At 32.4% G+C, this 22,815-nt stretch overlaps 1 protein-coding gene across 2 annotated transcripts in view; it reads left to right on the top strand.

Moving 5' to 3' along the window:
• The window catches only part of LOC127700806 (putative tyrosinase-like protein tyr-1), a 36,407-nt gene extending 16,963 nt beyond the window's left edge, over positions 1-19,444 (top strand). For both annotated transcript variants that reach the window (XM_052204476.1, XM_052204477.1), the window contains exons 2-4: positions 4,216-4,455; positions 15,446-15,558; positions 16,410-19,444. In XM_052204476.1, the coding sequence (XP_052060436.1) occupies positions 4,219-4,455; positions 15,446-15,558; positions 16,410-17,169 (1,110 nt within the window). In that variant the 5' untranslated portion in view covers positions 4,216-4,218 and the 3' untranslated portion in view covers positions 17,170-19,444. The remainder of the gene's footprint in view (positions 1-4,215; positions 4,456-15,445; positions 15,559-16,409) is intronic.
• Positions 19,445-22,815: the final 3,371 nt, after the last annotated feature.

The raw sequence follows: 22,815 nt of genomic DNA, 5'->3' as shown, positions 1-22,815 counted from the left end.
GACTTGCAGTGTGTATTTGAATAAACTCTATTGTTATTTCCCCCAAAACAAAAAAAAAATAGATATTTTTTAGGAGAAATGATTCATATTATATCGTAAGATCAAAATAGGTGTTCGCAGCTAATAAATGTTATTTTGCTGATATTGTATGTCGGAATTAGATAACACTGACGTCACTCACTATTGGAACATGACATTTCTAGTAAATCAATACATACGAAGCCTCCATAAAATAGTTTTGATAAATAATTATGAAATGCATCTCATTTATTGAAGATGCATGTAGCCGTTAGTAAGGGGACACATTAATATATTGAAGGACGTAAGATAAAGGTACATAAAATGAGTTTTAGGTACTAACTTTTTAACTTGGTACAGTAAAAGGGAATTTTCTGGTACCCTTGTTTGATGGGTTACAGAAAAAATTAAAACAACATTCTTGTTGTATGAATACGATGTATTTCTAAGTTTGTCAAATTATTTATGTTATACAACTTTATATTTCTTTTTATTCGTGTAAATCATTATATAATGTTTGTCAATAGCAATTACGAAAATAAGCCATAAATCATAAGCAGAGTTCACCGGTACTTTCAATACCTATTCTGTTATATGTTTTGTGTTTATCTTTTTAATGTCTGAACATTTTACATGGTGTTCGTGTACCTTAATATTTGCCTTTCTCTTCAATGTTCTGTAGAGTCTTGTCAGTCTTTTTACGTGTCCTTCTTCGACCTATGATTTTAAATGCCGCTTGGCATCTCATTGAAAACAATAAAAGTAAGGATAAGTTTCAGTACACAACACATGTTTCTGGAATGACCTTCACCAGGTACGCTCCAGGTTTAAATGTATGCTACGTAACATATAGTTTGGTGAAGCGACTAAGACCATGCAGAGACAACTATTCACTCTACTTGAATTATTAAGTAAACATTTTCAAGAATGTGGGATTTCATATATACATATATGTGGACATGTCAAACTAATTAAAACATGTGGTTATAACTGAATGAAACCACACTACAAAATCAACTGTATGCCATTGTTAATACAAAGGTTAATTGAAATAAAGCACATATGTTTATACTAGCAGACTAAATTTATAAAAGTACTTTGCATACATATGTGTACACTTTTTTCACAGTTACCTGTAAATTTAGCCTGGGTGAAAAATTCCTATTAATTAGTACGACTTGGTAGATTGTGATTTATAACGTGTTAATATACTAACAACATGCTAATACAAAAGGCTATGAAAGCCACATAAATTCATAACAGTAATGAATACACTATTAGAAAAGAGATACGTTACAACCACTTGTAAGTTAAAGTTTACAAAATTGTCTAATACGAACAAGCATATTTTATAATTATTCGGTATACTTTTGTTAATTAAAGAAATGTTTGTTCTGTAAAGTACTTCGTTATTCTAAGAGAAGAAAAGTTTATCTACAATATAAGTATACAACTATTGTTACTGAAGAATTTTGACATAAAATATGCATTCGAACAATTATTAAAATATGAATTTGGTAACATTCGTGATTGCATCATCATAATCTATAAATACAATGTGCAACAGTAATAATAATTATTGTTTTGTTTGAATTTTCCTTTCGGAGCATTCTTTTTGTAGTCATGTCTACGTACCATCGTAAACATATAATAAATTATATAACATAAAACCTATTTATTACAATTGTTTTCGAATGTGCACAAGAAATACATTGATATTTCCTATCAGTATGTTTGTATGTTTTTTTTTCTGTTAAAGAGTATACATCCCAAAAGTTATTCATGTATAATTTATGTTGTATCACATGACACCTATCTTTGTAATTAATGTGTGGTATATGAAAGATCAATGATGTCATCAAAACAAAAGACAATAAATATCCCACAATTATACCTGGTGTTATGATAGATGACTTAACAGACTATAATACCTGCAGTGCACGTATGCAAAAAGTCAACTTTAATACATACAATCGACAGAGTGTTTACGCAACTAATTCGTTGATTGACGCTTGCTTTACACCACCTAAGCCAAAGAGATTATAGTTATATCATTCTATTTTTTGAAAGTAAGGAGGCACTTTTTTAATTATCACATGCTGCTTACCAAAGTTTTTATGCGCAATCTACGAAAGAAGAGGGTCACTATATTTTACAGTATGTGCGTCCGTCCGTCCGTCCGTCCCATATCAGGTTCAGAATTTTTTTTAAGGTATGTTAAGATAGTTTTGTATCACATCATCTTGAAACTTAGTACAAATGCTCATTTTAGGTTTTGACCAAGATTGCACGGATCAAGATTATGGAAATGTGATTTATGTAGTGCGAGCGGGGCATTGGGTCAATGGTCATATATTCTTGTTTCTCCAACATTTCCGTGTGTTTACACAGATGCGAAATTATTTAGGTACACTTGTATTTCTTTCATATGGTGTATTGCTACACATGCCATCCCCCGTGATTGAAAACTGTATTCGTTTAATAAGCACACCTACCTAAGGTTGGCTTTCATCAAGCTGAAGCCCCTTGTAACCTGGTTGAAGAAAGAAAATCTGAATTTAACAAAAATACGTCACTGTGTATTAGTTTTGAACACATTCTCATTTGCTTTGATATTGTCATTTTCAATTTCATTTGTTACTGTTTTTAGTCTGATTTTACAATATATATCTGAATTCAGTGTCATGAGTCCTTCTTTTTGTTTTTTTTAATATTTAAACATTCTGACGTAAACATTAGACACAGATTTAAAAAGACATCGCTATGTAGAAACGACTATTTCTACTAGTTTAGAATTGGTGTTTTGATTCTAACTGTATTTCACCTTTTAAAATTTTCATTTCATCTTGATTTTTACTTTCCCGTGACAATATCTAGTTTATGTATTTATATTATTTATGTATAGTATTTTCTGTTGCACACCAACTGTTTTCTTAAGATATATATTGGGTTACGACATTGATAGTAGAAATCAATAATGAAAATAATAGTTTTCATTCCGGGAACTGTTGACTTCATAAACATTTTATGAATTTGTTGGATTTAAAAAAAAAATCACAAACCAACACCTCATGCAAATACCTCTCCTTTCAATGTTATTTTGCAGTGTCATTACCTTATTCCTGGAGTCATGATGACATGGACTTATCCTTAAAATTCCCCTTTGAAATGTGGTAAATTTCCCGATACATCTTTACATACCGTACTTTGTCTTCAAGGCGTGTGGTCAGTTTTTGTAGGACAATAAACTGTAATTTTTGATATATTATATAATGCGTTGCTAATTTTGCACGATTTATTATTTCGTGTCCGTGGTTAGTTATTTTCCAATCAATAATAACATTTAGACCGCATGCTTTGAAGAGAATCCCCTCAGTCGATTTGGCGTAGACTACTAGAGTATGTTCAAATTTGTCTTTGGAAAGTTAAAAATGAATGAGCTTTGCCCTCGCTATGTTGAATGTAAGTATTGCTTGCATTATTGATATGAACAACTACTTGACACATCCTTGGCAAATGAAATATTGATAATAGCTTTTGTAAGGCTGAAAAATTAATGAATGTTTATGTCATACAAGTCTACATTACATCTGCTTACCCTTCCGGAGCACCTGAGATCACCCCCAGTTTTTGGTGGGGTTCGTGTTGCTTAGTCTTTAGTTTTCTATGTTGTGTCATCTGTACTATTATTTGTCTGTTTGTCTTTTTATTTTTGGCCATGGCGTTGTCAGTTTGTTTTCGATCTATGAGTTTGACTGTCCCTCTGGTATCTTTCGTCCCTCTTTTACATACTGTTCACTAATGAACGATTCTATACTTTCATCTATTGAGTTTATAAATTACGAAACTTTTAAAGACTTCATTATATTCATTGAAGACGTAAAACAACAAAATTTTGAGACTTATGTCAAATTCATTGAAACTAGAAAAAATGCTATGAAGACCTTACATTTTGTTTTGTTCTGTATTCAGTACACTATATATAAAACACAAAAACAATCGAAAATGAGAATCGGCTTCCATTGTTTGCCAAATACGGGTCTCAAGATTTGAACTGTTTGGTTGCTTTATAGCAAAAAAAAAGTTTTGATTTGCACACACTTGACGTACGACAGGTATCTTTACAATACACAATAATAAATATGTGTGTGTCAAAAAATTTAATATCATTAAGAATGTGTTCATTTTATTTTACAGACGATGCCTTCACTTTATAAAATCTTATTTTTACTACTGGGACTTTTTCCATTATGTCGACTACAGTTTAGATCTACAAATTCCAATAATAATCTAAATGCTAGATTTGTGCAATGGATGAATGGACTATTTTATCTACCACCAGATGGACAATTACGTGTACGAAAGGAATATAGAACTTTAACAGACACAGAACGTAATGATTTTCACAGAGCTCTTGTTTTGTTAAAACGAGACAGAGTAAGTATATGATGACAGATTAAAGAAACTTACCATGTACTTTTAAAGAATAAGTCAAAATATTATCCAAGGGCAAATATACAATAAACTATACCAGATGTTCCTTTTAAAGAAAGATCATTTTAAGCATAAAGTCAGCCAAGGGGGATAATTAAACTGAATATCACTGCAAAACAACAAAAGTTTTCATATATTGTGAAAAAAAAATGGAGAATGGGTGCTCAATTTATCTTTTTATTTCTGAAAACGATTCATCTAAATAACGCCTCCTCACATTAAAAAGGTCTTTCTATTCCATGAAGGTGATAAATCTTTAAAAAAAAAATGCCTCCTCCCCAAAAAAGTTGTTTCCTGAAAGCGATTGATCGTACCTTACGCCCGTGTAGGTTTAGAAGACGGTAAATTGGGATAAATAATGCTTCCCACGAACCCTGTAAAACTGGTAAGGTCATACGAAAATCATCTAATTTGATGTGTCGGCGGCAAATTTTTGTAACTATTTCGAATAAACCTTGTGAAAGGGAAATTATCATACGAACTCATCGTAAAGAGGACGTGATCAAGTCCAGTGTTATCTTTAGGCCACAATTCTTTTGAGCGTTTTAACGACTCAACAAACATACCGTTACTTGTTGGAAATGTCTGGTAAATAAACATGTCGGTCAGAATGATTGATCACGTGATAACAAAACTACCAGAGAAAGAAAGTTTATTCTGTTTTAACAAATTTTTATACCGTTTAAACTTATATGATACGTATATATAGCAATAAAAAATCTATACAATATTAATACAAGGTTCCAGACGTCGAACGAAAATGTAAATACTCTCATTATAGATACCGGGCTTAAAATTTTGTACGCCAGACGCGCGTTTTGTCTACAAAAGATTCCTCCCTCAGTGACGCTCGTATAATAAAATTAAAAGGTCAAATAAAGTACGAAGTTGAAGATCATTAATGACCCGAAATTCCGAAAGGTTTTGTCAGATACTGCAAAGGTTCTCCATTCCTAGGGTTGAAATCCTTAGTCTTTCGAAAAAAGTTTTGTAAATAGTTCATTCATAATTATGACCATATCAATGATAATTCATGCCAACACAGAAGTGCTTAACGATCATGATACATGATCGGCCTACTGACCAAACATTGCAATATTAAAGTCAACATTGGAAGTGAAAATTATTATATTTTTGTAGTTTTTATGTATCGGATTATTACTATCGTCTGATTTGGACTGATTGTTTATTTTCGTCTAGTAGACTTTAATGCTTCCGAAATGTTTGCTGTTTCCGCCAAGTTTTACTGATAGATCATAAAATATCAATAATATCATGATATCTGTGGTTATAATAGTATAATAAAAGAAATTCCTGTGTCCTAAAAATAAAGCGAACGAACAGATAAAGAGGTGTAAGGTCGTTCAGATTCAAAGAAACTACTGAAATTACTTAGATAATAAGAATTACTTTTACAGACAGCAATTTTTGGTAGATACTGTAAATTTTCAATCCCGACTTCGAAATTTAGAAATGTAGAATATTCTTGATAAAATAAGAATAAGGCTTTTAAACGGAAAGAAATGTAACTTCTGAACTGTTTCGTATCCCAGTTTAGTTTTTATCTCTAGAAACAATGTATGTTAGGCCATATGTATACTGCATTTCTTCGGGGGGAAAAGGCGGAAGAACCAATGGGAAATTCAGAACTCAGAAGTCAAGAGAAACTGACGACATAGCAAAAAAAAAAAAAACACGACGAATAGACAAACAAGTTCACAAAATAGTAATTAAAAAACTTAAGACTAAACAACACAAACCCGGGCCCACCAAACAACTGGGAGTAATCTCAGGTACTCCGGAAGGTACACAGATACTGCTCCACTAGTTAGATCCGTTGTCTTACTCAGTGGTATGTACAAATTCGGTGATGAGTCTCATTCGGTGATGTCATAATTGAGGAAAAGAGGAAAGGATTGAGTAATGACAATTGGAACATATCCGTGGACATCTGTAACACATATATTATATACCTGTCAACCAACTCATGATATTACATGGAAAAATCCATTGTTGTCATTTTTGTGGCCTTCTATTTTTCGTTAAAGGGGACACATTTTTGTCTAGCATGTGGTCTTTTCTGGTGAAATCAAATCTAATATATACCATTTTTATGATTGTTTTCTGTTTTCTGACTTCATATTGGAACTTCTTAGGAGGAAAGATAAGAAGCAATATCTTTTTAACTTTACTTTCCGCTATATAGATGATGTTCTCTTACTAAATAACTCAACATTTGGTGACTTGTTTAACGCATCTATCCCATAGAACTAGAGATAAAGGATACAACAGATACAGTTAAGTCTGTCTCATATCTTGACTTACATCTAGAAATTGACAATGAAGGTCGGTTGACAAAAAAACTTTACGGCAACAGAGATGATTTCAGCTTCCCAATTGTGAACTTTCCATTTCTATGAAGCAACATTCCAGCAGCGCCTGCATACGGAGTATATATCTCCCAATTGATACGATATTCCCGGGCTTGTATTTCCTATCATGATTTACTTGATAGAGGGTTGCTGCTCACAAGGAAGCTATTAAACCAAGAGTTCCAAATGGTGAAGTTGAAATCACCCCTTCGTAAATTTTACGGACCCCATCACGAGTTGGTTGACCTTTATGGAATAACCGTTTCACAGATGATATCGGATATGTTCCTTATGTCGTAATTACAATCCACTTCCTTTTCACCACGAATGTGACCTACCGAATTAGACTTTTTACCGGATTTGTAATAACATGAACAACACGACGGGTGCCACATGTGGAGCAGGATCTGCTTACCCTTCCGGAGCACATAAGATCACCCCCAGTTTTTAGTGGGGTTCGTTTTGTTTAGTCTTTAGTTTTCTATGTTGTGTCTTGTGTATTATTATTTGTCTGTTTGTCTGTTTGTCTTTTTATTTTTTAGTCATGGCGTTGTCAGTTCATTTTCGATCTGTGAGTTTGACTGTCCCTCTGGTATCTTTCGCCCCTATTTTTTAAAGGAAGCAATCATTCTATTCATTGGCTTCAGTGAAATCTAAAATACTATCCTACTTCAAACAATCGTAACTACCAATCATCACTTATAACTTTACCGATCCTATCTAAACTACCTGATTGCACATTTGCATATTCCCTATTCATATATAATCCGACTGTTCACATTATCACTGATGACCTTTAAATTGTCACAAATGATTCTCTACAACATTTGTAAGCAAAAGAACCTAAATACAGGGAACCAAAATCCATAAACTGGAAACATTATGGACAAAACATGAAAAAGAAGACATGGATACTCTTTCCGAGTAGGTAAAGACTGTGTCAAATTTTCCATCAAGAAATTTCATTCCAGCAACGCCTGCACATGGAGTATTTCTCTCAGTTGATGCGATAGTCCAGAGCTGGCGTTTTCTACCATGGTTTTCTTTATAAAGGGTTACTACTTACAAAGGAGAAATTTCAGCAAGGGCTACCTAGTTGTAAAGTTGAAGTCATTTCTTCGATTTTTTTTACAGACGCCATTTAGATTTGGTTAAGGGTTATTGAACATTTAAGTCACATAATACCACAAATATTTTCTAATTGTAACTACAATCACGTTTTTACCTTGATTACGATATTACCGAATGCGCCTAATCACCTAATTTATACTTGCATAAGTAACACAACATGTGTCACATGTGGAGCAGGATATTTTACCCCTAGTTTTGTTTTAAAAGGGTTCGTGTTGTTGCTGTTGGTTTAGTTTTCAGTATTGTACTTTGTGCTGTTATGGGGTTATGTCAAAGAACGTCGCGTTCTTTTTCTAAAAAAGATACTAGGACCTTGTTGATAAATATTCCGTATCAACTTCACAAATAATCCATGATGGTCTTGAAGTATAGATTCTAGGTACTGACGTTGTTTATCATCTTAATTACGTGTTATAGTGTTCTTTTTATTTGTCCTTGTAAATTATTAACCTTTACTGTTCAGTCCATTTTTGGTAATATCCTTTTAGCATGGCTCGGTACTTATACATCCCGTCACTGTGTTATTGTGCAATGGTAATTTTTTGTATTCCTGTCTTTAATTTTTGCTTATGTGCTTTGTCTATATGCCATTTTGTTTTTCTTTGTTGACATATTTGTTTGTTTTTATAGTGATTAAGATTATAACACAATGTTGACTGCTGTACCCCTATTTTTGACATTTTTACCTATTATGTCTGTTTGTTTTTTTCACACATTGTTGTCAATATGATGGAATTTTATGCGACTGTCAAACAAATGAGAGATTTAGCTAGCTATAAAACCAGGTTTAATTCACCAATTTCTACATAAGGAAATGCTTGTACCATGTTAGGAATATGACAGTTGTTTTCCATTCGTTTGATGTGTTTGAGCTTTTGATTTTGCCATTTGATAAAGGACTTTCCGTTTTGAATTTTCCTTGGAGTTCGGTTTTTTTGTTATTTTACTTTTATATTATGTAATTCACAACAAAAAAGAACGTTTTTGATACAAATAATAATTTTTTCCCAACTCCTGTGCATATCTAAGATCACCTAAGAAAAAGTGTTGATTCGAAATACTAGTAAATGTAGTTTAATGTACTAGTTCTTTAAGAAGGACACGTATTGTTGTTCATGACAGACAAAAACATTGCTGAATATTTTATGAGTTTACACTTCATTCCTTTGCATAAATGGCTAATTAATAGTTCTATTAATAATTTGCAGTCAAGTATTTATACAATTAACATGATTAACGAAACTATCTTCATTTAATTCAGTTGGAGACATGCAAATAACAGTTCATTGATAGGTATTACTTTTACGGCGGCTATAGGTGAATGAACTGCTCATAAATAGTTGTGCACTTATCATTGTTGACTTCATTCGCTACTGATACGAATCATCTGTTTTTGTTTAAGAAAAACAAAATGTGACAATCTTATTGATAGTTTTCGTCAATAATGTTAAATACTGCCATTGTGTGACTTTTTCTTGGGAATGTTTAGTTTACATACTAAAGGAACAACAAATAAAATGGGCTAACATTTTCAATTTTGTCATTTGTTATATAATAACAAATAAAAGTTATATAACAAATAGTACTTATTTTTTTTTCTAACACTGTTTAGTTTTCATCGGGTTTATCAGCTGTGGAAGTATTGTTCAGATATTCAGATGATTTTTTTTGTATTTTTTGTCCTGGTCTGTGTTCTGTTATCTACCAAAATGAATATGTTTTATATATTTAGAAAACTTTTTGCATATTTGTTTCTTTTATCTTTTATATGCATTGCATAATCGTTATATTAGGGAACTCCTTGCTTAATTATGTCATTTAAATATAAATTTTTGTCTTTGCTGTTGAATTTCCTTTTCTTCTTACTAAAAATGAAAATGATCACGGATATCAAATCGAAAATTGAAATCCTGATTGTGTATTTCATCTCAAATTTGGGGACAACACTTGTTCCTCACTTACAGGACAATCAGAATGGGGAAATAGAGTGAATTGGCAGTCGAAAATAAGAAAATGTATTTATAAAGGCAAGTTTTCGGCCAGAAGGGGTCACATCGGACCTCATTGGATAAGCCCATCAATGATTATTTGCCTTTTTTGTCATTTGTTTACCTCTTAAAAGAATAAAAATGTAGTCGGGTGCATCTCAAACAGGAAGAGTGCCACTCAATTAGCCAAATAAACTAGTAAAAGACCAAAACTATATGATAAATACAGTAAAATCAGTACCTAGTTGAGATGTTGCTTGGTCCTGGGGATGATGTTCACTCTTTCCCTCAAGTCCTCAAATGATCCAGACTCCACTAGAGATTCTGGTAATCTGTTCCATTCTCTTGTTGTTCCCAACAAGTAGATATAATAGAGGCATCTGTCTTTAATTTAGACTAGTCTGCATAAATTTATGACTGTTTCTTCTGTCCTAAGATGTGTAGCACTTAGCTAGATCAATGGTAATCAACTGGTGTTGAATCTTGTAACACATCACACGATTCCGTTTGGGTTTTCTGTGCTGTAGCCATTCCCATTAAACTTGGCACAGTAACTTTGTAACACAACCTGGACTGTTGTTCTGATAGCAGTGGTAGACAAAGGGATCGTTGTCTCTGTACTTGTTCGATGTTTCTTGTGATAGAGATTTGGTGAGGGTACCATACGTGAGAAGCCTATTCTATGGTGGTTTTCACTAGGGTAGAGTATGCTGTGGATGGAAACAAATTTTTGACTTCCTATCCCATTCTTCCAACTATATGATATATCTGCAACCAGAAATCAGCTTCACGTCTCTTAGTGCAACGGGACAAGAGACTGTAAATAGTCGGGTTCTTGATGTACATTGCTCTTGATTCCACATTAAGACATTAAGACTTTTAGTTTTCCAGTTGTACGAACTGTGTTCTGTTGGACAGGCCCTGTCTCGTCTATTCAAATTTGATATCTCGCTATCCGTAGTAGTCATTTTTGAATGACAGTTTGGCAAATCGAACCTTACCAAATGCCTTTGCGAAGTCTAGCTAAGTTATGTCTGTCTGGTCGTCATTCTCAATATTCCCTACTATGCCGTGCATAGTTATTAGTAGCAGGGACTCGCATACTCGTTTAGCTCTGAACCCATGTTGCTCACCGCAGACCATCTTGTTCTGACCAAAGAAATTGATGAGTGCTGTAGACTATGTGCTCCAGTAGCTGACATGAGATAAATGTCAGGGAGATAGAACGATAGTAAGCTGTGGTGTGCTTTTTACCCTTTCTGTCATCCAATTATCAGGTACGGATCCCTTATTCAATAACAGTTGGTTAGTTTGGTCAGGTAAGGTGAAAGGCGGGTATATTATCTAGTTGTGTAGCTTTAAATGGTCTGAGTGGGTTGGTGACCCAGTTCTGGTTGACCTTGTTTGTTTCATGGTTGGGTATATCCTTTACCTGGCATGTTGTAAGAATCCTGTTTCTGGCTCTATACACATGTCCAACATATTTTGGGATTTTTGTGTAGGTCTTCACTTATGCGTTGTAATTCTGCTTTGATATTCATGTATCCTTTCCTGTTGTGTTTTGCTTCGGTGTCGGTTTTTTGTTCCCATCTGCTCATTTAAGTTGTGTGGTCAACCATTGGTAGCTTTTTCTAGTTTGGGCTCTTTTTTGTTTGTACATATTTTCCATGGATTATTTAATGATCTGTTTTAATGATGCGTTCATGGTGTTAATATCAAAAAGATAGTAGAAAAACTAAGGATATGGGGTATCTATCCATGACACAAAACTAGTATATGTACAGCCAAAAAAAAAAAAACACAAAAAATACAAAAAAAATTAGAAAAAGATGTGTGTTAATGAATCTCTCAATGTCATTGCCTAAATTTACCTTATGCTATTTAAACCTGCTTTATTCCAAAGGTGTTTTTTCTCTTTGGCGTTGAATGACCTGTAAATTTAGATACAATTTACTATAGCTAGCAGCGTTTGACTTCTCTCTATCTGTTCTGGTAGGTTGGTAAAATTCTAGCATGCTGTTTCCTCTTTTGGAGTTTGTCCATTTATTTGCTCAATTATCGGCTCGGAAAAAATGCAATTGAAAACCTGACAACATTAAAATGAAACCGGACTGATATAATAAACGCGTACAAAAGTTTATTAAACAAATCTTAAAATCTTTTAGAAATCAAAAAGGTCAAATCTGGAGTCTTTATCATCTGTTATTGGGCGTTTACCTTTATGATGTTTCCCCCTGATCATGTGTGAAATATCATGTAAATAAGGCTGAAAATATATCCAATAACAAAATGTTAAACATATATAATGACGGTACAACAAACATAACAAACCACAACCTCCACTGTCTTTTTGTTTCCTGCTTTCGACGTCAGAAAAATTTGTTTCATATATTTTTATATATTTCTAATCCGGTTATGTATAGTGTCATTAACAGGGTAATTTTGTTTAATCGGTTCAGCTGTACAAACTGCTTGATTTAATTTACTTTCCGAAATTGTTTTTACAGCTTTATTAAATGTAAAGTTTTAAATACATATAAGGAAAACATTTTAAATACATATAAGGAAAATAACAACAGCTTTTAAATAAATATTGTTTGCATAAAAAATATTTCGGAGTAAATCCCATAGCAAAAGAGATTATTTATCCTAATATATAGATACTAGATAACGAACACATTTTCTATAGACACAAATCGTCATATGTTTGGGTTGATCGTTCCTGATGAAGGTAAATCCAGAAAAGTGTTTCGACCACACACAATAAATAAAGTGTGTTTTCCATTAAATATCAGTTACTTTTGTAAAATGATATCACAATGAATTTTTTAGACACTCTTAACTTTTCAAAGATAACCAGGTACAAGACATAAGTATATTATATTGACAAGAAAAATGCCTTTGTTAGTTGGTATTTAAGCAGTCCTTACACTTGGTTGAAATTTGATGTACTTTCTTAAAATGAAACGGTTTTGAAAGAGGTACACATATCTCTATTGAAACCGCAGTTGGTGAGATAATTAAAGCATGTCTAATTAACATATCTCTTAACCTGTGAGTTGACACCCTTTATTACTCTTGCATGACTTGTCAAACAGTTGTATATATATATCAATAAAAGATCTTGTCAAAATCACCATTGTTAATTGCGGTCTTTCATGGAATAAAAACGACAGGAAGATGTAGCCTGTAACCCTTTACATTAAAGTACATTAGTCGACATTGTCTGACTCGTTCGTCCAATTTATGTCCTTTCTTTTTTAACTTTCAAGTTGAATCTAATGTTTGATCAAATCTCAAATTGTCTTGGATTTTTGAGTCGTTAGGTTGTTATCTCGTTGACGTATATCGTTTTTCGTGTTTTGCCATGGCATTGTCAGTCTGTTTTCGACTTATGAGTTTGAACATTCCTTTGGTATCTTTCGCTTCTCAGTTATTCATATGCATGGTGCAAGTTTTGCCCTACTAATTCTTTTTGCCTGTATAACTAATTCGGTTAAGCATACATGTCAGAATTGTATAAATGTATGAGTCCCTTTAAAAAACCTCTCATCTGTTAAGAAATTGCAATCTGCATATTGCTATTTGAAATAATAGCCATACATATTCAACCTAATCATTACAAAAAACATAAATATTTTAGAATGACATTTAAAAAAGAAAAAAATTAAATACGTTTGCATGTTGAACTCTATCCTATATATTTTGATTCAAACATTACAAAATATAAAAACAAACTTTAGTATGAAGCTAAGGGATAAATCACACTATCACGTTTGTAAAAAACATTGATTCAAACAATAAATTCTATGAAAAAGAGGAAGAAGATACCAAGAGGACAGTTAGAACTCATGAGTGGTGATTAACTGAAAATGCCATGGTAAATAAAAAACAGAAAAGACAATAAAGTTCGTAAAACGCTATATAGAAAACTAAAGTCTACAGAGAAGTACGAACCCCACCAAAAAATACGTATGATCTCAGGTGCTCCCAAACTAGCATAATTAAGATTTTTGAGTTTTTATTTTTATTAACAAGTATTTGTTACGTTTTGGGACTTTTTTTCAACAAACAAAACAGCATTCCTATGGGGACCAACTGTGTTTCCCTTCTTGTCAACTTGTTCTTTTATCCTTATGATGCATACTTTATGCAGGAGTTTCACAGGAAGAATGAAAAGAAGCTAGAATTATCCTTTAATTTCACGTTTTTTAAGTTCGGAATTTAAAAAGGATACCATAAATCCAGTTAGGTCTGTCTTATATATTGACTTACATCTAGAAATTGACAATGGAGGTCGGTCGAGAACAAAACTTTACGATAAAAAGGATTTTAACTTTCTAATTGTCAACTTACCATTTCTAGGTAGCAACGCTTCAAAAGCGCCTGCATATAAGGTATATATTTCGCAGTTGATATGATACCCGGAAGCCTATACAGACTATCCTCTCTAACAAAGAGTGTTGTTGCTTTAAAGATAGATTATAAACCAAGGGTTCCAAGGGTATAGTTGAATCAATCCCTTCGAAAGTTTTACAGACGCCATCACGAGTTGGTTGACCGTTATGAATATCTGTGTCACAGATGACCATTGATATGTTTTAATTGGCGTTACTACAATCCCGTCCTCTTTCTTCGAATGTGACATCACAGAATAACACCGCTTATCACCAAGTTTTTACTTACCAAGAGCGAAATGAAGGATGCAACATGTGGTGCAGGATCTGTTCACCATTCTGGAATACCTGAGATCACCCCAGTTTTTAGTTGGGTTCGTGTTGCTCAGTCTTCAGTTTTCAATATACTTTTTTGTGGACTTGTATGTCTCTGTCGTGTTTCGGTTTTTTCACACGTGGAGTTGTCAGTTTCTCTTCGTCTTTGAATGACCTTTTATCATCTTCCGCCTATTGTTTTTAGAACAGGAAAACGTAAAAATGGCGCCCCAAGTCCTAAAATGCAGGACCACAATAATATAAAATGGAGTGAATCAGAATCAGTTTAGTTTTCAACGGCAGACAAAAATATAAATTTATTGAATTTACAATATCGGTATTGAATTAAAATGGAGGTAACTTATGTCCGGGCTTCTTTTTATTATATCGGTTTTAAAAACTTAAAGATCTTTCTAACATTTATCAATATTGATGCTTTAAATAATTATTTACTATGTTAGAATAAACCCATCATGGATACCAGGCTTAAAACTGTGTACGCCAAACGCGTGTTTCGTCTACAAAAGATTCATCATATTACATCAAATATTTGATAACCATGATAGCATTACTTCATGTTAACATGTTTTCAATCATGAAAATAAAAGCAATGATATCAACGGCGAAATATATGCTCTCAGACAAATTTTGCAAAGTAAACTATGTGAATAAATAATATTATTTGTAAAGAATATTATGAAAATTGACATTAATCTCTTGTTCTTTTCAGTCCATATTGCCAAATAAATATGACGCCTTAGCTTCACTGCATCATCTTAACACAGCTGCTGGCGCTCACGGAGGACCAAATTTCCCTGGTTGGCATAGAGTTTACCTTGTCTTGTAAGTTTTATTACTGATAGAATATTAAAATGTAACACCGAACCTTAATCCATAGAAAAATTCAATAAATCCTACTCCAGTATTGGTTTTGTGTGCTTAGGAGGATATTCATACACTTAAAAAATCTCGTCACACAATATATTTCTGCATGTGTGAATGAAAATTATAAACTATTTTGCATTTTAAGGAATATTTTATGCCATGTCCCTGCTTCATTGCAAATAAAATCTATATGCTATAAAATGGGACTTCTGGAAACTGCGCAATTCTCATGTACTTATTTGTTCATATGTTCCAATGTTTAGGATTTGGTATATCTTGATTTCCTATAATCCTTGTAATACATGCCTTTAGAACACAGATGGGTAATTGTAAGTGAGAAAGGGTTGAACAAACATAACGTACACTGTAAAAATTCAAGACCAACCTTTTTGTATCAAATGCAAACTTCACGAAGATCAATTGATCCAATGTAAAAAGTTAAGAAAATCATAATGATAATCAATATGTTTACTCTTTTATACTATACTTTATGCATAAACTAACGTAATGCATGAATATGTGATCCATGAACTTTATTTAGTCTCATAAAAAAATGATATGTATTATTAGGACAATCGCATGAAATCGATGTTCATGAAAGAAATCTTCATTTAGAATAGAGAATGGAAACGGGAAATGTGTCAAAGAAACAACAACCCGATCGTAAAGTAGAAAACAATTCTGTATAGAATATAAACTGTTTTAACAGAATATGTAATTGTATTTGGATTTGTATTTTTTTTCATCAACTGAGCATAGTCAACCTGAATTATGATATATATCATTTACAAATATATTTCTTTTTTTAGGATTGAAAATGCACTGAGAGAAAAGGTACCAAACGTGACATTGCCATACTGGGATAATACTCTTGATGCCAACCTACCGGATCCAAGACTAAGCATTACGTGGTCCCCTCTATTTTTGGGATCCTCGACAGGAGTTGTTCGAACAGGACCGTTTGCTGGATGGAATACACCCTATGGAGCTCTTCGTAGAAACGTCGGTTCAGACAGAAGACTCATGTCATCAACAGATTTAGGCTTGATATTGTCACGACGTTGGTTATGGGAAATTACCAATCCAAGTGCCTCGGATCAGTATAACATTGAATTGCTGCACAATCATGTTCATGTTTACGTAGGCGAACAAATGAGCAGAATAGAATCGGCATCATATGATCCGGCGTTTTTTACCCATCACACATTTATCGACTGCCTATGGGAAGAATTTAGGGAAAGACAACGACAGAGAGGCATTAACCCTGGAAGAGATTACCCTCGTATTGTAGGTGACAATCAACATCAGCCTCTTGTACCAATGGGACTTGGAAGACTTCTAGTCATTGATGGAATCAATGATATCTTTACACGCCGTATATACAAATGTGAGAAAAGACCAACGTGCGTACAGGGCACCAATCATTGTGGATCACAGTATCTTAGATGCAATTGGAACAACCGCCAGTGTTTGCCTTTGATTATGGGAAGAACTGTAGCCCCGCAACGAACTGTACGTCAGCAATGGTGGCAACGAAATGGTATCGCGAACCAAGTATTTGGCAAATAATCAGCATATTACATTAAAGGAAATGGTGCCATTCATTTTTTTTTTCTTTTGGAAGCAAAACGATTTTTTTTTCGTTTAAAATGGAATTAGTAGAAATATTTTTAAAGGAGATTCAAGTTTTCCATGAAATGGCAAAAAAATTCATATTAAGAACAGAATTAATTACAAAAGTTGTCGGTTCGAAATAGACATATGAAAGCAGCCAATGCATTAAGAGACAAATGAAAAGTGCTATTAATTGTTAAAATGTCAACCTGGAAAGGAGGAGCATCTTGTTAACATTTTAATACGTGGTATGCTCATTTACTATATTTTTATTGTGTTTTGTTGACCATGAGATGGTTAAAAAAAATACAAATTGTATCGGCTTTTTTCCACATTGTTGAACACTTTTTAATTGTGACGTAAGGGATGCTTGTATATTATCATTTTTTTTTTTTTTTTTTTTTTTTTTTGCAAATCGGTGTATTATAGAATAGATATACCAATGCCGAAATAAAAAAAATAAGACATTGTCACGATTGCTGTTCAAATATCAAATATACAATTATTATTGACAATTGAATAGTTTTATTACAAATGCATATGAACAATACCTTGCATATAAATTTCATATCTTGTTGTCAGTTCTAAAGTTTTTCTTCTTCACTTTTCTTTACCCTTTTTTGCTTTGTTTTCATTGGTGAAATGATGATAAAACGTTATATCAGATATTCACCGTGTATACCTTATCCATTACCAAAAAACCTGCAGGGTCATTTCTGATTATAAATATCCAAATGTATTACCAAATTTGATAATCGATACTTAAAGAATAAATTAGTAAATTTTATAGGAAAGTTATTTAGCTGCCTATACAATAGCATGGATATGGTACTAGTATTAAAAATGGAGGGGATAAAAGAAAAAAGAAAACAGAATATTTTGAGAGGAGACACATTAATAAATCATAATACTATGTTGCTTAAAATTTTGCAACCGATTTAAAAATAATTTCTTTTGTGTATGGTTTTGTAGTCGTATATTTCTATACGCTCAGTTCTTTATCAATGGTCTGAAACTTTACATTCCGAATCTTAATTATTTCAACCTTCAGAATATTGAATTTCTAATTTCCTATCTCAAAATCACTCCTTACTAGCGTTAACATTTTTCAAACTTCGAAACTAACGTAGCAGTACTTACAGTTACATACAATTTTAAAAAATAAACAAATAATACATGCCTTATTTGCTAAAGCCATCTCCAAATTTCTGGCTTAGCTTACTTGGCAAAGCTAATACCCAAACATCAGTCTTTATTTTATTTAATATTTGCATATAACATAATCCAAAAAGGAAGTCCCATTTCCCCATCTTTTTGGATTGTTCTTTTCAATTAGTCAGTACATAGTTAATTTATATAAGAAAATTGATGGTGAAAACAATCAAATATTTTGAAATTAGTATTGTTTTCATTTTCAATATACTATGTACTTACAGGAATTTCCCAGCTATCGTATGTATAACCAAAGCAATGCATAAGTATGTTAATCCCTTCTATTCAAGGCTAAATTCTGTTTTTTTTTAAAAGACTTTCTATTATTTGCAATATCATCTTTTAACAAAATGTAAAAAAAAAGTCCTAGAAATATTTTAGATTATAAAACAATAATATTCTTTTGTATATTTATTCAAATAAAGTTTAACAGTTCCAACAGAAACTTCACGAAAAGAATTTACTTGTTAATGTATGAATTTACGGAAAGTGAATTCTCGAGTAGAAGTCACAGTTAGATTATTGTTCTTTTACTGGGAAAATCGGAATTAATACGTATGAAATGTTTCTATAAAATAACCTTTTTAACAAACAAAATACGAATCATAGCATTGCTTTGGTTTTTAAACATTGCACTATAAAAGTATTCCTATTGCAATAATTTCAAAACACTGTATAGCTCATTTGCTATAATTTTTAAACACATTAATACTATATTCATGACAAATGGAAATTTTTAAAAATATTGAATTCGATCACAGACTTCTATTGTATATAGAAACACAGGTGAACATCTGAATAACAAATTTGTTGTGTGGTGACAAAGGATAATCACTTATCTGCATTTAACAAAAAGAAAATTTCGTTCCAAATTTCGTTTATTTCTTGGTAATGATATATAAAAATGCAGATATTTTTTAATGTGATACCATGATTTAATTGTATAAAATTAATGCATAAGTAGTTGTAAAAAGTATCTACACAAGTTATTGATTTAATTAAAGATATAAAATATTGATTACAGTTTGGTAATTCATAAATAAAAACAAAGGACACAAAAGATGCAAGGACTTCAAAGAGAAATTATAAAGAAATTGTTTGGACGTTGTGAGATTTCAATGATTTTATCGAAACTTCTTACTATTTTACAGCTAAATAGTTAACTAAACCATATGCTGATAGGTACAATAGTTAAATTGCATGACATACAAAAGGGAAAAAGTTTGCTTACTTCGGAGAAAATGAAGAGAAAATCAGTTTTCAATAGTGAGATAATTGATGGTGGCATTTAAACCGTTAAGCAGGTGCTATGTGAGTAGACGAGATTTGAACAAGTATACCCAAGGCAGTTAAAGCATACGTTTGGGAACAAAAGGACACGTTATACGTACTGAGCCGAGATCACGAACGTAATATACCGTAGTCAGAAAAGGCAAACGTTTCAGTACAAACAGACATGTAGTACGTATTTAGCCGTGATTATCAAAGTAGAATACCGAAGTCATTTAAAACAAAGGTTTATGTTCTAACAGGCATATGGTACGTACTTAGCCGAGGTCATGCAAGTAGTATCCCTAAAATCAGTTTAAGCCAAAGTTTATGTATAAAAGACATGTGGTACGTACTTAGCCGAGGTTACGAAAGTTATTGGCCGAAGTCTGAAAAAAGCAATAGATTATATCACAAACATACATGTATTATTGCAGTAAAAATCAGATTCCAATCAGGGCGGAAACATTGAATAGGTGTTTCCAGGTTGGAATCTCTCTTCTTCTTCATTCAAGGCAAACGCTCTATTAACTTTCAAAGTTAAGAGAAGAAATAAGGAACCTCATAAAATTCTTTCATACGAAATAACGATATACGCAAAAGATATTCCATTTGACATGAAACTGTATCCTCTGTAAACAATTTAGATTTGCCTATAAAAACAATTGATCTAATTCCACTCACTTATCCTTAATCCAAGGTTAATAGGTACCGTTGTTCTTTTTGAATATTAACAAAAGAGTTTTTTATAGAAATTTTAAACCAAACTTTATGACAATTTGTTTTTTTTTTATTTATCTTTTCCTTTTGATGATGGTATTCTATTGCTTCTTTCGTGTGACATTTAAATTTTTCAAGTGAATCGATATGCGTGTGTTCACAGTCATGTCTTAGATTTCAACAAACCTAATATTTCAATTACTTATTTTTTTGAAAGCAGCGATACATATATTTTAAAAAGGTAAACAATTTTACTATAAGTTTTCACAAATATAGAGATTTATCATTGAAGTGATATTCAAACATTTAAAGTAATAGACATATTCGTAAAGGATATAATTATATTGTTGCTGTTCAAACATTGCGACTAGTAATAATTGCTGAAAAATCAATTCGCTAATTTCTAGTTTGAAGCTAAGACTGAAATGTTTCTATCTGTATTGTTTCTGTATTGTTTCTGTACACGATTGTTCTTGTTCTGTACACGATTGTTCTGTACACGATTGTTCTGTACACGATTGTTCTGTACACGATTGTTCTGTACACGATTGTCCTGTACACGATTGTTCTGTACACGATTGTCCTGTACACGATTGTTCTGTACACGATTGTTCTGTACACGATTGTTCTATACATGATTGTTCTGTACACGATTGTTCTGTACACGATTGTTCTGTACACGATTGTTCTGTACACGATTGTTCTGAACTTTGCACAAAATCGTTTGTCTCAGTTTTGTTTAAAACTTTTTCATGTTTTTATTAAAAGTGTAAATATATAGGATAGCAGCACGATCATTACTTTGACCTTCCTTTCAGTAACTGCGAGCATTCTTTGATACGGTGTTGATTCTTAATGTTTAGCTTGTAATCAAACCTAGACTTTATGATTTTTGTGCGCCTGAGGCGCTTTTCTGGATTGACCTTATCGTGTGTTTTGTTATCTAGTACATCGTTGTCATATAGCTTTTCCTGTACGGATGTTTATTGTATGATCTTTGCACCATCTGTCAATCCACTCATTGACACTAAAGGATGAAAGGTTGAGATCTCAAGAAACTAGTTTAATCCATATATATGTGCATGTGCCTACGCTTAATCAGGAACCCTGTTAGTGGCTGTCTTTATTTGAATCTAAATGGTTTGTGTTTCGCTGAATTTATTTTTGATGGCAGATCTTTGATAGACTATGAAATCAATTCGCAACCTTTTATACACGACGCGATTTAGAGCTTGGTACTATGAATAGACACCTGTCAAATGTTAAAGACCGTATTTTGACCTCTAGATGTCTTTTTATTTCCTTTTATTCATTCTCATTATCACATTCCATGTTAGTGAATTTGGGCACTTCCTGTCTATCTTTGTTGATGGGTACTGATCAATATATCAAGAGAGGAAGTCTTCAAATTATAAACTCTACTTCGTTCCGGGACATCAGTTCCATCTTGGTTCTTGTATTGTAACATCGTCTTGTTTCCCTATGTAATGTTTTGTATGCAATCGTTTGTGTTGTTTTTTTTTTAATTATTATTTTCCTTTTTTTTATCTTTTTTTTCAAAATATTCTACTAAAACTTCTAGATGGCCGCAAAACTCTAGATATCAAAGATTCAAAATTGCAGCATTTATGAAAAAAAGACACAATGTTATATTTTTTCTTTTTATAACTAACATATGTAATTTAACTATTTTTCTACTTGGAGAAGACGTGACTAAGTGGAAAAACTTGTGTTTGATCGATTTGTCCTTTTAAACAATAAAATATTGTTAAACTAACAAATGACAACCACTGAATACTGGTTTCTGACTTGCGATAGTCACATATTAAATTGAGCAAGTTTAAACATGTGTGTTAGAGCTGAACCCTCTCTCTTGCCTGGGACAGTGGTCTTACAGCATAACATAAGAACAACCAGCGAAAATCAGTTGGGAATGGCTTGACTGATTTGATAGGCACGAAGCACAAAAATAACTAACATAAGGACAAAAAACACGAAGTGCCGATCTAAGAGTACTCGAAGTTACTGAAAGTACCCGACATGACAAAATGTAAAACAATTCAAACGAGAAAAACATGACTTATGTAAAAAAAAAAAACAACAATTAACGAAAAACAAATTTGATATACAGCAAAAAACGACAACCACTGAATTACAGGCTTCCGACTTCAGACAGACATATACAGAATGTAAAACATGTTTGCAGGTGCAGAAAAACGTGCAAACTCTATAATTCAAATCATCAATCCATTTACATGGAAAATATATATACATTATAATTTATTTCTCATTTTTTATGTTCATGCTTTTACTGGCAATTGCGTAATGTATATGCGCATTTCACTCTACAAATAAATTTTAAAACATGATATTGTTTGAAATTGACAGTACAATAACATG

This window comes from Mytilus californianus, unplaced genomic scaffold, assembly GCF_021869535.1.
Source record: "Mytilus californianus isolate M0D057914Y unplaced genomic scaffold, xbMytCali1.0.p SCAF_5, whole genome shotgun sequence".
NCBI lineage: Eukaryota > Metazoa > Mollusca > Bivalvia > Mytilida > Mytilidae > Mytilus > Mytilus californianus.
This window is presented reverse-complemented; position numbering and strand designations above follow the sequence as displayed.